We start from the raw sequence: 15,142 nt of genomic DNA, 5'->3' as shown, positions 1-15,142 counted from the left end.
TGCGCATACTTCATCAATCAACCTACGACCCGTTGAGTCTAACAGCATCACGGCATAGGTAACTCATTCTCTTTGTCTAGATAGAAAAAGGACAGGTTGAAGTGACAAACACCGTGCAAGGTAGATAGAGCGGTTGGTCATAAACAGATGAAGATGGGGTAAACAAGCGACTGGCTGACGTGATGGGATCCATGATGTTCTGAAAAAAAAAACGCCTGAAGTGAAAACAAAAAACAGAGATGGAAACAGGGATGATAAGGGGGTAGATCCAGTACGTGAAAAGAAATCATGCAATGTAAGCGATTTCATCGCCGTCCAGACGCTCGATGTAATCCTTCTCCATCAAGGCTTCGATGTTCTTCTTGATGTCGGGGACTTGGGGAGGGAAGCGGGATTTGACCTGGTGGATGACCTCTTGCACGAGCTGTACGTGCTTCATCTTCTTCCGGGACTTCATGATTCTGACAATGGCAGACTGTACAAAGGTTAGTGGGGATCGTGCAAATTGGGAGGGATATTAAAAGAAAGACATACCTGAAGCAGAAGCTTACGATCTTCCTCGATTGTCTTGTGCGTGTCGTCCGTCTCAACCTTCTGCTCGGACTTGATCTGAATGTTAAGGTTGACCTTGATCTTCTTGTTCTTGAAATTGTAGTTCAAGGAGAAAGTCGAGCCTGGCTTGGGCTTAGTTCCTTCAGGGCTGATTGTAAGAACTTTAGCCTTCAGTAAGATGCTCAGGTTTGGATCGAGAATTTCGGGGCTAAGGCTAGTGGCCTTTTGAAGATCGGAGTACGTCAAAGTGTCGCTCTCATTGAACAGGAGGAGAATGCCCATTTGATAGGTAGACACCTGGAAAGTGTAGGGAACCTTCGTGCTCTTGATGTAATTGGCCTTGATTTCGCCCTTGCACAGCTGCCAGAGCCAGGTCAGCTTTCGACCACTGTGCTTGCCGTAGTAAAACTGCTCGAATTTCTCAGAAGTTTTTACAATCTCGGGCGGCGCAAGAAAAGAAGTCGAAGGAGCACTAAGAGGCCAGAAACCGGTTCCGAGGATCTGGAAGTGTGAGTCAACAATCTTCTTTCGCTCCTCCTCGTCCAACAATGTCGTCGGTAGCCAGGCTTCGTAGTTTTTGTTGAGATCCTTTGAAATCTGGATATCCTGGAACATTCGCTGTAGCTTGTTGGTGTACTCGAAACCACAGGCCTCCTTGAGCTTGCTGATCATGCTGGTCTCGGCGTCATCGGATACCGAGCTCACATGGACCAGACGCTTAGCCAGCATCTTGGAGTAGAATTTCTGGAAGACATCCTTGTCCTCAATGTACTTGAAGGCGGTCATTATCTGGACCAACATCTCCTCCAGCTCTGACTCTTCTGCAGCCTTTGATCCTTTCTTCAGCAGAGAATCCGTGTATTTGGCCAGTAACTCAGGTGTCTTCGTAGACCCAGACTTGCAGATCTTGTTACGGTTGACAAATTCACGGCAAGCGTTGTCGAGGGAGCGGACAAACTCGGACTCGCCATTGAAAGCCTCCTTGACGAGACTGTGGTACCTGGTGTGAACCGACAGCAATGCATCGACATACATCTTGGGCTCGAAAGAGTCGCCTTCAGCAGCTACCTTCTCAACGGCAGACAAACCAGCTTTTCTCACATGTGCCTCGAACTTTGTGCGGAGAGGGTCCAGCCCTTCTTTGATTCGTGACAAAAGCCGATACATCCGGGCGAGATCATCTTGACGCTCATTGTCAAGCAGCGGTTGGAACTCATCACGGAGAAGCTCCGAATGGGCGGTGACGAGTACATCCAAGCAGGTGTTAGTAAGGTCCTTTGAAATATCGTTGTTCAGATAGAGTCCAACACGAGCCTTCTCTTCTTCGAGACGGATTTCTGCTTTTTTCATATACTCAACAACGCTATTGTCAGCCACGAACTGGCGCGACTCATCCTCATAGTAGACTCTAGTAGCGTCAAGGAATGGTCGCTGGAAGTAATAGCGGTAGATTTCAAGGGTAGATTTTGTAGGGTCCGTTTCGTCGAGCCCAAGAGAGACAAATGAGTCGACAATGCTCTTGATTTGCGACTGCTCAATAGTCTCCCCGTTTCGTTGCTTCTCGACGAGCTTGAGGACGGCACCCATGACCTTCTCGTGCACCTTGAGGAAGAAATCCTCCTTCCACTTTACCAGATGCTGGGTGTAGACATCATAGACGTTCTTTTTCCCCTCATCAATCTCTCGCTTCACCCAGTGGCGGTTCAGGTATCTGAACAGGTGGTTGATGTACTTGGCGGCTGTTGTATACCGTTGCCATTCACGAATGTAGAACGAGAGTAGAGCTTCCTCGGTATGACCTGTCGATTCGTTGTAAACCCACTCAAGGTGGCGCGACAAGTATTCTCCAAGTTTCTTATAGAGTTCCTCTCCGAGCAAGTGTGCTGGATTACCGGTCAGCTGATTCTGCGTTGTTTTGTGAGGTGCATCGGGAGCCGAAGGAGATTTAGACGAACCACCGCGCTGTGATTGCAAAGCATGACCGCTAACCGCTTTGTGTGAGGTGCAAAAGTTGTGGACCGCCCTATCTCAATGTTAGCCAAGAACGACGAGTAATACCATGTAGTTTGAAAGGTGGACGTACGTGTAGAGAGCCATGTACTATAAGCAGATTAAGAGTTAGCAATCCATATCACTCAAAGCAGAGAACAGAGATCTGTCACATACGTTCTTCATGTCCACCCCCTCTTCCAGTTTGACCATAACATTGTTGATGCCATTCTCCAGGAACATCCACCTGCCAACGGTTAGCCGACTCTTCAAGATTAATGCCATACGACCACAATTCCGCATAGCAAAACCAAAAACCCAGGGATACTTACGTTTCATTCAAGTCATCCTTGTGAGGGGCCTGCGGCATTAGAGGCGCCATGTTGTTTCGCGGAAAGATAGCCCGCCGGAATGGAAACACAAGTGGGAGCTAGTACAAGTGTCAGCGCCAGAGCTGCAGTAGGTGTCAGATACAAAGAACAAGAGCGGATGAGCTTACCGAAGCGACCGATAGCTTGAGAAGGTAAACGGCGCGGATCTCGAGTATCCCGTGTGTCTCGCTTTCAGAACGTTGGGCGGCTGCAAGGCAGTTGAGAAAACGACGCGCTGGGGGAAGAGCGAAACGATGACAAGAAAAGTGGTTTTGGGTGCTTCCGATGGGCCAGCTCCGAAGGTGGGAGACGAAAGCGAGGTGCGGTGGAGAGAAACCGGTGGGAAAGATGCTGAAGATATAGCAGATGCGACAAAGGCGTGGCGTTGGATCTTGGGGTGACGATGAGTGACTGGAGATTGAATGATGTGGGGGCCTACCGATCATATAGGCAGGCGGTCAAGCACACTTCTTTCACTTCGACATTCACTTTCTTTGTTGCAGCCCACCTGACGAGTTAATTTCTTTGAAGCAGCTATGTTAAACAGGCCCTTTACTTTGTTAGCATCTCTACACAAACAGACCCTCTTTTGTTGTTGACTGAAAGGTCTTTAAAGGTCTTTAAACCCCGAGGATCCAGGCTCCAGTGCTCATGATGTATCAAAACACAGATTCTGTTGCCTGACCTCAGTGACAAAAGAGCATAAAAGGTACTCATGATAAAGAGTACTTAAAGAGTAGATGCCTTGCTTGAAGCTGCGCAGGCGGACGAGGGCCATAGATCCTCTGCCTGCTCAAAGAGCAGAAGACTGCTAAAGCAACATGATCTGCTCCTGACATTTGACTGGAACATTTTATAGTAAGTAGATACTGTTTTTGTTTGCTTAGCGCCGAGCTGAATCTGGGCCGTTCTGGCACAAGCCAAAGCTCCGAAGGGGATGAGGCTCTTGCAGAGGAGTACTGCGGAGTACGGAAGAAGAGTTGGGTGAGAAAGCCCTATGACGTAACAAAGCCCATTCGAGTATAAAGCCAGCTCGAGCCTAAAGCATAAAGCCAGTTCGAATAAAGCCAGTGGTTCCAATCTAAAACGCATCAACCGAACATAAATTCCAAGGTCTTTATTCTCCTACACAATGATCAAGCCACCCTCGGAGATCCAGATTACCTCCCGCCAAATTCGTCAATGGGAGCGGATCCCTAACACCTCCATCCAATCCAAGCCTCTCATGGTCTACCACCAAGCGTTCGATGCTTCGTCCGATGAACTATCAAAGCACTTAGAAAAGATCGGTGAAGTCTCGCCGAGCTGGACATATTCTATGTATACCCAGACGCATTTTCATTCTACGAGCCATGAAGTCTTGGGTGTCGTCTCCGGTTCGGCGAAACTGTGCTTCGGCGGCGAGGGTAACCCAGACCGATTTGAACCCGAGGTCTCCAAGGGGGATTTGATAATAGTCCCCGCTGGTGTAGGTCACCGGCTTCTCTCCGAGACCGATAAAGCGCAAGGGCCATTCCAGATGGTCGGTGCTTATCCGCAGGGCAAGTCTTGGGATATGTGTTACGGCCGATCGGGAGAGGAAGATAGCTGTCGCAACATTGAAAGCTTAGACTGGTTCCAATCGGATCCGCTATACGGAAAGGAAGGGCCTGCAATGCAAGCCTGAACTGCTGTTAACGCATGCTTGTGTTTGATGCAATTCAGTCATATACAGGGCCATGTTAACGTCCATAATTCCAACGCCGTAGGGTATTTTGAAAAAGTATCCCTGGAACAATAGTTGCCACTCAAATCACTCATGTGGTTGTATCCAAAAGTCGAAAAAGCCGTTCGTCAGCCAAATAAACAATGGTGGAAGCTGCGTGGCGGTATAAGAGAAAAGAATATCAAAAGAAAAAGCAAGATAGGTATCAAAAACATGGTACCAGCCACATATACTGGATATTGTAAAAGAAAGAAATAAAATGGGTAAGAAGCATGCACAGAAATAACCATGCGCTGATCACGAGAGCAGGCAAGGCCTTCCGAGTGTGACCTGTCTACTTTGTTGACACACGCTCGACAAGTCTAACCATATGAAGCGTGATTAGCATGTCAGGAACGAATATTTAAAAGACTGCCGCCACTTACCTGAGGACACTGATCGAAAATGTGACAAGCCAAGCTATGAGTGCAATCAGTAGAACAGACGCCAGAGCAATCTGGCGCCTGCAAATATTGTCGTTTTTGGGCACCAATTGTTGGTTGATCTCTGCGTAAGTGCATGCGCCCTCCGCACTTGATAGGGACTCGAAAGCCAGACTCAAGTTGGCCGAGTCGAAGACAATAAAGAAAATATCTAAAAGAATGAGTCGTGCTTTAGCGGATGGGGAGCGCAGCCCCAATGGCTTCGCTGTATATTCATCCCAGGTGATGTAAACGAGGTAAATCAAAGCAACAGCGTCAACGATAATTGCCATCAAGGCCGAGGGCCCCTGAGGGCGAGGAAAGTCATTCGAAAGCCGCTGAATGGAACTTCCAAGCGCCAAAGCCGTTAGAGAAAAAGCCCACACCGTCAACCGAACGACCAGCGGTACAATCGGGCTTTGCAGAAGGGTGTTGTGGAAGCGCTTGAACCATATTTGGCGACGCCGCTTCTTCTTGAGCGGATCTTCGGTGTTTTCGTCGGTCTCAAGCTGGCCTCGCCATGGTAGCGCGTAGTTGCCGATGTTTTCGTGCATCCATTCTGGCGTCACACGTTGCTCCTCCAAGCCTGGTTCTCGAGGATAGGCTATAGTCTTGGAGAAACTTTTCCAGCGCGATTCACGCTGCGCGGCCTCTTCTTCCGCATTCTCCCCTTGGAATGGACGCGATTGCGAGGTCGAATATGGCGAGTGATTATGTTGCGCGACAACGGCATCGCCCGGCTGCGAGGGCAGCAGTCTAGAGGTGGCGGTGGCTTCGATATCCTCCTCAGCTGAATACTCAAAAGAACGAATCCAGGCTAGAGAGACAAATCAAGTCAGCAATAGAGTTCTCATGCATCATGTCATAAGGAATCAGTTACCCGGCAATGTCCGCAATGTGCGACCCCATCCTTGACTGGGTCCAGCCTTCTCCGCCACCTCGTCCCCTAATTCTTGCGGTAATGCCGATGAATGATCGGTTGATGCAGCGTGCGTGTACTCCATTGGCGGGTTATCGCTGTTCTGTCCGCTGGGCAAATGCTTCGAGGGTGTTGAAGACCATTCTGGGACTGACGGTTTCTCCGTCAACGGCTCGTTTGAATGTAGACTGGAGTCGGGAGGCTGGACTCGAACTTCGCGCACATCCTGGGCCATGGCCCTGGAGCTCAACGTCCGTTCCAAGCGAGGTGAGGCTGAGCTGTGAGGAGTTGCCGCAGTGGAACTGGCTGCATCGCCTCCTATCCTCCTGGCTAAGGGGTCCGGAGGCGTGGCTGGCAGCTGAGCTCACCTCGCTGCGATGCTTGCGCCAATCTAGTCCGGGTAGCGATGGCGGAAAACGAGGAAGAATAGAATAGGTAGAAACGAAAGCGGAGGCAAAACGAACGAAGTGGATTGTCAGTAAATATTAATAGAAGACCCTGAAAAGGATGTATCGTAAGACTGGAAATTGCAAGATTTGGTTCGCCTCGGAGATTATCCGGCTGCCCTTGTGTGGCTGGTGGCTCGGATTCCATGACGTACTCTCAGTTCGTTCTCTACAGCATTTAATCATCATAGTATCATCTTCTCTCCCCCCAGTCGCGATCCAGGAACACGGCAAAGGTATGATACGGTTCGAGTCTTGCCTTTATCACTCATTCTCCCTCGTCCATCGATAGTTACGCTCCCTTGGGTCGCCCCCAGCCCCCGTTTCAGCGACACCAATTCCCGCCTTCAAGACTGGGAGATTGCGCCATGGCCATGCGATTGTTTGTTGTTCCAATCTCCACTCGACGAGCTTTAATCTATGCCCGACTCTTGCGCAAGGATGTTTCGAAGGAGCGCTCTATCCTAGACCGAGTCACGGACAAGGCTGCGGAGACGTGGGCGAAATGGGAGGAGGTTGATAAAGGCTGGAAAAAATGGGTGGTATCATGGGGCAATCGAGTCCAACAACGCATACCGTATGAAGAATGGGGCCTCAAAAGTATTCCCTCGCTCAGCTTTCAGAAGCGAATTGATGAATCACATGGGACGAAGCAGGTGGAAGTTTTGTTCCCCGGCAATGCGATCAAGGAGGAGAAGCTTATCCCCATGCTACACAAGCTCTCAAAGGAGCGGCAAGAATTACATCGACGGAGGATGTGGTGGAGCTTGATCGCATCGCCCTTTACAGCACCAGTCGCACTGATACCAATGTATGTTTGCATCTCCAAATGTGCCGATGCTCTAAGGTGCTAATCGCCAACACGTGCAGCATACCTAATATCCCTTTCTTCTACCTCGTGTACAGAGGCTGGTCACATTGGCGAGGTTGGCATTCCCCACTCTTTCTGACAGGAAATTAATACTCATCGCCGGTAGCTCTGAACGGGTCCAAACATCTGCAGTATCTTGTCGAGAACGATTTGTTAAAGCCAATCTCATACCCGGGGCTCGTGGAACTATACGCGAAGCGCGTCTCGCGAACGATAGATGAGGCGGACCGCGAAGACCCAGTGGAAGAAATGGCGGAGAACGTCGAAAAGAGTGAAGACAAGATACTGCTTCGCACGAAGGACGCAAAGAAACTTGCAACGATTCTTGACGCACCTGGGCTTGCGCTGGAAGCCGAGCGAGCCATTACTCAAGTGTCCGAGCAGCTCAAGCAGCCGGATCCCACTCAACAAGGGAACAATAGTTCGAAGCCATCAGAAAAGAAGCAACAATGACGATCGCAAATGTAGAAGGCGGGAATGGTTTTGTGGCAATGTATAGATAGTCTGTGTGCGATGGCAATATAGAATTGTAGAATAGCCGGATGATACTTACAAAATCATCACTCAGTACTAGTCACTATCATGAAATCTGCATTTAGAATGCTGGCTGGGTATAGTGAAGGACGGATCTATCTTAATCCGAATGCCCCGTTGGAGCCACATGAATTGCGGGATGCCCGAATCTAAAGGAGCTCACTATCAACACGGGGGTCATCTCCGCCGCCGCTTTCACTTGCCTGTCCTCTCCCACAGCACCCGCCCTGCTTCCCGAAGACAATCGTTGCCTGCTTTCCACCATGGCGAATAAAAAGATAGAGCAATGGGAGGTTGAGCGATATTGGGAGATCTTCTCGTCCCTAGCCGGCGGCCAGCCCCGTCTGAACAACTCCCAGGCCGCCTCAGTGCTCAGGAACAGCCGACTTCGCGACGATCAGCTGGAGAAGGTCTGGGATCTGGCTGACCTCGATGGAGACGGAGAGCTGGACTTCGAGGAATTTTGCGTTGCTATGCGATTAGTCTTCGATCTGGTCAACGGGGTATGTCATCATCCCTCCGAGTGCGCCAAGAGGATCGTGTGTCTCCTACCATAGTCGAAACTGACACTACTTCAAGGAATTACCACAAGTTCCCGACACACTTCCCGATTGGCTCGTTCCTGAATCCAAATCACACCTCGTTCATGCCACTCGTGCCCTAAGCGTGGGCCAGGAGCAGTTCGAGCGCATAGAGGATGAAGACAGCACGCCTGGGTTGAAAGACGGTTTCGACTGGTACATGAACCCGGCCGATAAGGCCAAGTACGAGGACATATACTCCGCGAACAAGAACCAGCGGGGTGAAATCGCCTGTACGTTCAACCATTCCTATGCTCGGCGTTCCGGCGCGCGCTAACCAGCAATCCGCTTTCCAGTCAACTCGCTAGAGCCACTCTATGAGTCCCTCGACGTACCAGACACCGACATTCGATCGGCCTGGAACCTGGTGAACCCATCCGCGGCACCCGAGATTAACAAAGACGCAACACTCGCCTTCCTCCACATCCTCAACTACCGCCACGAAGGCTTCCGTATCCCCCGCACAATCCCCGCTTCGCTCCGCGCCTCCTTCGAGAACAACAAGATCGACTACCAACTAGACAGGGCGCGGCCGGCGCAGAAATGGGGTGCCAACGGTGACACCGAGACGTCGACAGGGCGCAAGGCTAAGTTCGGCGATACCTACCTGAGCCGACTCGGTGTCGCCGGGAAGACGTCCTATACCCCGAAGGGGACAGACTTTAGCGACACTATCCAGGACGAGGAATGGGAGAAGGTGCGCCTGCGACGCGAACTTGCGGAATTAGACGCCAAGCTGCAGTCTGCGAATAAGGCTTCTGAAGGGCGAAGGAGTGGCCACCGGAACGATGGGCGGCCGAACTGGGTTCTCGCCAAGAAGGAAGCCCTCCAGCTCCTGGAGTATAAGGAGCGGGAGCTGCGTGAGTTGCGCGAGGGAACAGGGCGTGCCAAGGCCGGTGGGGATGTTGAGCGCCTCCGCGAGGATGTCCGAACAGTCGGCGAACAGGTCGAAGGGCTGAAGAATCATCTCGTCCAGCGACAGGCTATCCTTGCCGACTTGCGAAGAGAGATTGAAGACGAGCGAGCGTCTCGGTAGTCTTATAACCACTTTTTGCATCTTTACTTGTACCTACTCCGGCGGTCTAATCATGTATGCCCTGTCTGTGTATAGCCACTTGGCGAGGAGTTTCAGGCGTTCAATCGATCTTGTTTCCTGCCTGCTTTTCATTGTTCAATATTTCTGGATTAGACTTGCTAGACCCCGCGGTCTATCTCGTGTATAGTATAATACATACGCTACATAGTAAGGCTCCTGAAGTATAACAAACCCGAACACCGCTGCCCTAAACACGCCAGAAGTCAATCCCACAACGCCATCAGCAACGAACCACAAAAGCCCCACGCCCTTACTCGATACACCACATACTCCGTAAACAGCAGCTTCACTTCCGCTCCAGCTTAGCCATAAGCCCATCCCCATCCCTCTTCGTCTCCACAGCCTTAAACGCCTTCCCACCACCCTCAAGGCCCTTCTCAGCCCTAACATACGCCTCCTCACTCCGATCCGTAAGAATCCTCAGATCCTCGTCCGAAAGAATCGACGCCGGATCCGCACTCGCCTCAAACCGCTCGAACTCGTCCTCCCCAAGCGCCCTCCGCAGCTCGTCCACGTCATCCCGCGACACCGTCGACTCGCTAAGCAGGGACTTGAACTTGCCCTTCTGGATAACGAGGCGTTCCAGACGGCGCTTAGAATCCGCTTTCTCGAGGAGCGTCTGTTCGACTGTCCCCTTTGTTGCGAGGCGGTAGACGATCACGGGTCGAGTCTGGCCGATGCGGTGGGCGCGGTCTTGCGCTTGCAGGTCTTGCTGCGGGTTCCAGTCTGAGTCGAAGAGGATGACTGTGTCTGCGGCCACGAGGTTAATGCCTTGGCCTCCGGCGCGGGTACTCAGGAGGAAGATTTTGTAGTTCTTGTCTGAATTGAAGGCTTTGATCTGGTCGCGGCGGTCTGCTTGGCTGATTGCGCCGTCGATGCGGCAGCAGTTCCAGGAGCGGAGCTGTGTGGCCCACTCTTGCAGGATGTCGAGCTGGGTCTTGAACTGTGAGAAGATGAGGATTTTATGACCCTTCTTTAGGAGCGAGGGGATCAAGCGGTCGAGTAGGAGCATTTTGCCGGAGGCTGTGACGAGGGTTTCGTCGATGGCAGAGGGATCTTCGGTCCAGGGCCAGTAGAAGTTGTGCGGGGAGTTGCAGGCAAGTCGGGCTTGCATTACGGGGTTCTGCATCTTCTTTTGGGCGATCTCGCGCTTGGCAAGCTTGATGGTGTTTGCTCTCTCGATTTCTTCTTGTTCGGACTCGTCGATGCTCTCTTCGATGTCCAGGTCTTCCTCGAGGCCTTGCTCTAGCTTTCGGAGCTTGGAGTCGAACTCACGGTCACTGATGTCCTTGTAGGATCGCGGTGCCCGGCGTCTCCGCGTAGAGCTAGCCCTGCTCCCAGGAGTTGAATCGCGGCTAGAGCGTAGGCTCTTGTTTGGCGTTGAGGCAACGCTGCTGCTTGCACTGCGCTTCAGGCTTCCTGAGCGCAGTGTCTCGTTCTTCGCCAATAGCCGCTCCGTTGCTTTCTCCTCAAGATATTGACGGCCTGTTCCATTGAGAATCTCTCGGTAAAGTTCCTTCTGCTCCGTTGTCAACGGCGCGTACAGAATATACTCTCGCTTCTTTGGGAGAGCGGTTTCAACATCAGTCTTAACGCGCCGGAGCAGGAACGGCTTCAGGATCGAGTGCATTGTCGAGACCAAACTCCTCTTCCGACGCTCGATCCCATCAGTCTGGCCATTGCTATCCAGCACAGAGGAGAAGTCGAACCAATTCTGGAAACTGTTGAGATCATTGAAGATCTCAGGAAGTAAGAAATGCAGGAGTGACCATAGCTCAGTGATGTTGTTCTGCAGAGGGGTACCGGTGATGAGCAGCCTATTGGCCGAGTTGTAGGACAGCAGTTCCTTGATCAGTCGACAATTCATGTTCTTCAAGCGGTGACCTTCATCCTGTACGACATACGATTAGCAAGCCAGGATCTCGCATGAGATTAGAGTTTCCAAGATGTACCACAATGATATACCGCCACTGATATTGGGCGAGAAACTTCCGATCATTCATGCAAATCTCGTACGACGTACAGATGACTGGAAAGTCTGCGCTCTTTTGGTCTCGAAGATTCATGAACTTCTTCCTGAGCTGCGCACGTTCGTCTCTCGAGCCGTGGTACAGCACCGTCTTGATACCAGGAGTCCACCGTGCGAACTCATCAACCCAATTGCTCACCGTGCTCAGCGGGGCTGAGATCAGAAACGGCCCAGACACATTGTGCTCCTTGAAGAAGGCGATAAGGGATATAGCCTGCACAGTCTTCCCGAGACCCATCTCGTCGGCTAGGATACCGCATAAGCCATTCATCCACAAAGACTTGAGCCACTCGAGGCCCTCGAGCTGATACTTCCTCATCTTACCCCCGGTAACAGGTGCAGGTTGCTGGGTGGCAACAAGCTCCTGCTCACCGAGAACAGTGGGTTTCGCTTCGAATTCGTCTGCGGCATGCTCGAGTGCTTCCTGGACGGTGGTGTTCTTGGCTTCGTCCACATTCACATCCGCTTTCTTGAAGTAGTTGGAGATAGCATTGCCCTTGGCGGGTGCGGCCTTTTTCCCTCTCCCTCGCTTCGACTTGATCGGTTCTTCTTTCATCTCAATATCCTCTGCAGCCTCTGTGGTTGCTGCCTGTCGCGCACTCGCTCGGGTCCCTCGCTTAGTTGGTTGTGCAGCTACCTTCTTGGGTTCGTCCGCCTCGCCACCTCGTTCCTTTTGCTCCTGCTCCTGCTCCTGCTTCTTGGCCGCTGCCAATCTCGCCTCCTCCTGCTGTTTCTTCATCTTCTCGGCCATAATCGCAACAAAGACCTGCAGAGCTTAACCATTAGCAACCCGCAGTCCGGAGATAAAGTCCGCATGTAGGATTACGAACCTCGCTCGTATTGAGCAAATGCATGAGCGCCTTCGCCTTGACATCCATATCCTCCTCATTATCCACAGACGCATCCTGTGCACCGTTTCCATTCTCAATTGCCATCTTCACGTCCCCGTCAATATCCGCCGAGGACGGCTGCGTGGTGTTCAGTCGCATTGTGTAGCCGCCGTGCGAAAAGGTATGGGTGGCGAGGGTGTCCGGATTGGAAAGATCAATAACTTCGTGGCTATATCGCAGTATTATAAATCAATGGTGAAAAATTCTCCTTCATATCCACTCGATGCGCAGGAAAGATGACTCCGGAATGCTCGTGTCGCCACTCCGATGTAGATGGGGCGCGGAGGAACAAAGAAATTGAGTTTAAGAAATGAGAAATATAGGTTGGATCTTAATAGCTAAGAAGGATAAGAACAGACCAAAAGAGAATAGTGTATGTATGGTCCTAAGAAAGACCAGGCAGCGGCCAAGGGTCGAAGGCTGTCAATGTCCCTTCACCTGGAGAATGATCGGGGAAGACGCGATTTTCGCGTCAAGCGCACGGACCACTTTTAGATTAGTTGCATCAGCGACTCGGGAGGAGCCACCCCAGCATCTACAACATCCCAGACTCAATCTCAAATCGTTATGGCCTGATCGATGTATTATTCTCTGGTCCTGAATAAGGGGCGAGCCAAATATGGTCTTGTATTCGAGCTGATTCTTGGGAGTCTGCTTGCATTGATTGCTCATAGTAGATACAGACATGACGGATTCCCTTTGCAACAAGCTGCATGGTAATGATACAAACATTATGGCACAGAGCAGTAACTACAAAGAAGTTTCGCGATCTAGCCCAATTTCAGGTGTGAGAATCATCATCTTCATCACTTTCGTCATCTGAGCTGACCCCCGTAGACCAGTGAGGCCAATCTGTTTCTCCATCGCTCGCGTCCCAGTCGCCCAAGAATTGAATTTTGGACTCAACCTGACAAGCATTCAGCATCTGCCGTGCACCTGATATTTGCTCCAACCGATGATCATGCAGTTGCGCGCCGTGGACCTCATACAGGTATGTCGAAGGCTTAAGCGTGCGGCATAGTAAGGCCTGTGACTGTACAAAGCGGCCTTCGTGAGAAAAATTGCCGTAAGCAATGACCAATAGGTTAGAGAGGCCGGTTGGCCCAAACGCCCAATCTGCGAACTCTATCAGGCATGATAGACATGTGCCTCGGTTGCACCCCTCAGATTTACAGACACTGGCCGTACCTGGCTGATCTTCAGTAAGCGCGTATTTGCGCTTCCGCTTTCGAAGCTCATTGACGACCCATTTCTTAGCCGACCTATCACCAGTGTCTCGAAAATGGATGAGTCTAATGTTTTTACCCGCGGAGCTGGATCCCAGTATTTGCCTCTGAGAAACCCTGTCAGAAAAGAATCAAGTAGCGGATGCGGAGAGCAAGAAAGGCAGAGAGTGGCTCATACCAGGAGACAAGGACTTTGAAAAAGCCCAATGCACTGCAGGGGAACCCGGCGAAAAGCGTCACCAAGGACTTCGCTGGGTGGCCCAAGCACGTCACGATCTGGCCAATCCAGACTGTCTCCTCTTCTCACATGGAAAACCAAGCGTTTGATAGATGCTCTATGCCGATCTAGCATACCCGGGATCCATGCGTGCGGTGTCATTATCATAATGAAAAGCTCCTCGAGACCTTTGAAAGAATTTAGGAAAACGGCAATTGGCTCGAGCGAGTCATATATAACGTCGGAACTGAGAGTTAACTCAAATGATCGCAGCTTCAGTCCCAGCTGCAGGTCTGACAGGCTCGAAAGGAATTCTAAGGAATGTTTGCAACGGATCAACTTCAGTGATTGTAGTTGCTCTATGGCAACAGCGGACATCATCTTCTCGCAGGGCTTAAGAGACACCTCGGACAACGACAAATTCCGAAGTGCGGCAAATCTCGACAGGGATATTCTGGCCGAGGTCAAACACTCCGTGGCATGTGTGGTTCCTAATACCTGGTTGGCGTCTTCTTGCTTTTCCGTAAAGGTGTCTGGCTCAAGGCTCAGGAGCTTGCAAGCATTGACCGGGCGATACCACCCGATCCCCTCCAGGTCAAAAGTTTCAAGATGTGCACAATTTGTTGCCAGCATTTTCCGAAGAACAATGAGAACGTCAGACTCTGCGTCTGGGTAACCTTTCCAAGATATTGCACGAAGTTCCCTGAGCTGGAGAAGCCCGCCGAGTTCGGTCTCTGGGTCATAGCACGTGCCGTCGGTTATCATTGAGAGCTTTCGGATACCGCTGTGCTTTGACGCGAGCCATCCGTCGGTTTTGATAATTGGATGGGGAATGCAGAGGCCTAAGTGCCAGCTGGGATTGTCAGTTCCAGAATCGACGAAGTGGGGGGCCAACGTACGAGAAGCTTCGCAACGAGTGCTCACGAAGGTGGAAAAGTGTAGTCTCAAAGCTCTGGGTCAACTCCTCCATCAGGCCATAGTGATGCATTTGATTGTTCATCCAGTGCCTGCGGGTGCGCGGATGCGCAATGTAGAGTCCGGAATAGCACCTTTTCCCACGTCTGGCATCGACCGGAGCCACAAGTTCTATATGCTTTACGAACTCCAGGCAATTGATGATAGACCTCGAGCCGTCGTCCTTGAAGCATGTTGCCACTGAGCGTAGCGTAAATTGACCGGCCGTAAGCTCGTCCATCCTAATGATAAGTGTCTCGTAAAGCAACGGTAGCAAGGCTTGATATAGGTATTTGCTGAC

At 51.2% G+C, this 15,142-nt stretch overlaps 6 protein-coding genes across 6 annotated transcripts; 3 read left to right on the top strand and 3 right to left on the bottom strand.

Moving 5' to 3' along the window:
• Positions 1 to 286: 286 nt before the first annotated feature.
• Positions 287 to 2,923, bottom strand: culA (cullin culA; the record flags this gene model as incomplete). The annotated part of the gene is made up of 5 exons (XM_026748701.1): positions 287 to 475; positions 535 to 2,575; positions 2,636 to 2,652; positions 2,719 to 2,788; positions 2,874 to 2,923. The coding sequence occupies 5 exons, from the start codon at positions 2,921 to 2,923 to the stop codon at positions 287 to 289; spliced, it is 2,367 nt and encodes a 788-aa protein (XP_026603005.1).
• A 1,121-nt stretch (positions 2,924 to 4,044) lies between these two features.
• Positions 4,045 to 4,578, top strand: DSM5745_06684 (cupin domain-containing protein; the record flags this gene model as incomplete). The annotated part of the gene is made up of 1 exon (XM_026748700.1): positions 4,045 to 4,578. The coding sequence occupies one exon, from the start codon at positions 4,045 to 4,047 to the stop codon at positions 4,576 to 4,578; it is 534 nt and encodes a 177-aa protein (XP_026603004.1).
• Positions 4,579 to 5,038: 460 nt separating this feature from the next.
• On the bottom strand, positions 5,039 to 6,232 carry DSM5745_06683 (phospholipase D regulator; the record flags this gene model as incomplete). Its single annotated transcript, XM_026748699.1, has 2 exons — positions 5,039 to 5,895; positions 5,959 to 6,232. 2 exons carry the CDS (start codon positions 6,230 to 6,232, stop codon positions 5,039 to 5,041), a joined length of 1,131 nt encoding a protein of 376 aa, XP_026603003.1.
• A 579-nt stretch (positions 6,233 to 6,811) lies between these two features.
• On the top strand, positions 6,812 to 7,767 carry DSM5745_06682 (uncharacterized protein; the record flags this gene model as incomplete). Its single annotated transcript, XM_026748698.1, has 3 exons — positions 6,812 to 7,254; positions 7,314 to 7,369; positions 7,421 to 7,767. 3 exons carry the CDS (start codon positions 6,812 to 6,814, stop codon positions 7,765 to 7,767), a joined length of 846 nt encoding a protein of 281 aa, XP_026603002.1.
• A 344-nt stretch (positions 7,768 to 8,111) lies between these two features.
• Positions 8,112 to 9,465, top strand: end3 (cytoskeletal adaptor protein SagA; the record flags this gene model as incomplete). The annotated part of the gene is made up of 3 exons (XM_026748697.1): positions 8,112 to 8,351; positions 8,428 to 8,662; positions 8,726 to 9,465. The coding sequence occupies 3 exons, from the start codon at positions 8,112 to 8,114 to the stop codon at positions 9,463 to 9,465; spliced, it is 1,215 nt and encodes a 404-aa protein (XP_026603001.1).
• A 346-nt stretch (positions 9,466 to 9,811) lies between these two features.
• On the bottom strand, positions 9,812 to 12,543 carry DSM5745_06680 (putative SNF2 family helicase/ATPase PasG; the record flags this gene model as incomplete). The annotated part of the gene is made up of 3 exons (XM_026748696.1): positions 9,812 to 11,416; positions 11,478 to 12,320; positions 12,385 to 12,543. The coding sequence occupies 3 exons, from the start codon at positions 12,541 to 12,543 to the stop codon at positions 9,812 to 9,814; spliced, it is 2,607 nt and encodes an 868-aa protein (XP_026603000.1).
• Positions 12,544 to 15,142: the final 2,599 nt, after the last annotated feature.

Source organism: Aspergillus mulundensis (assembly GCF_003369625.1).
Source record: "Aspergillus mulundensis strain DSM 5745 chromosome Unknown scaffold_6, whole genome shotgun sequence".
Lineage (NCBI taxonomy): Eukaryota > Fungi > Ascomycota > Eurotiomycetes > Eurotiales > Aspergillaceae > Aspergillus > Aspergillus mulundensis.
Note: the sequence above shows the minus strand (reverse complement) of the source record. Positions and strands in the feature narration are given on the sequence as shown.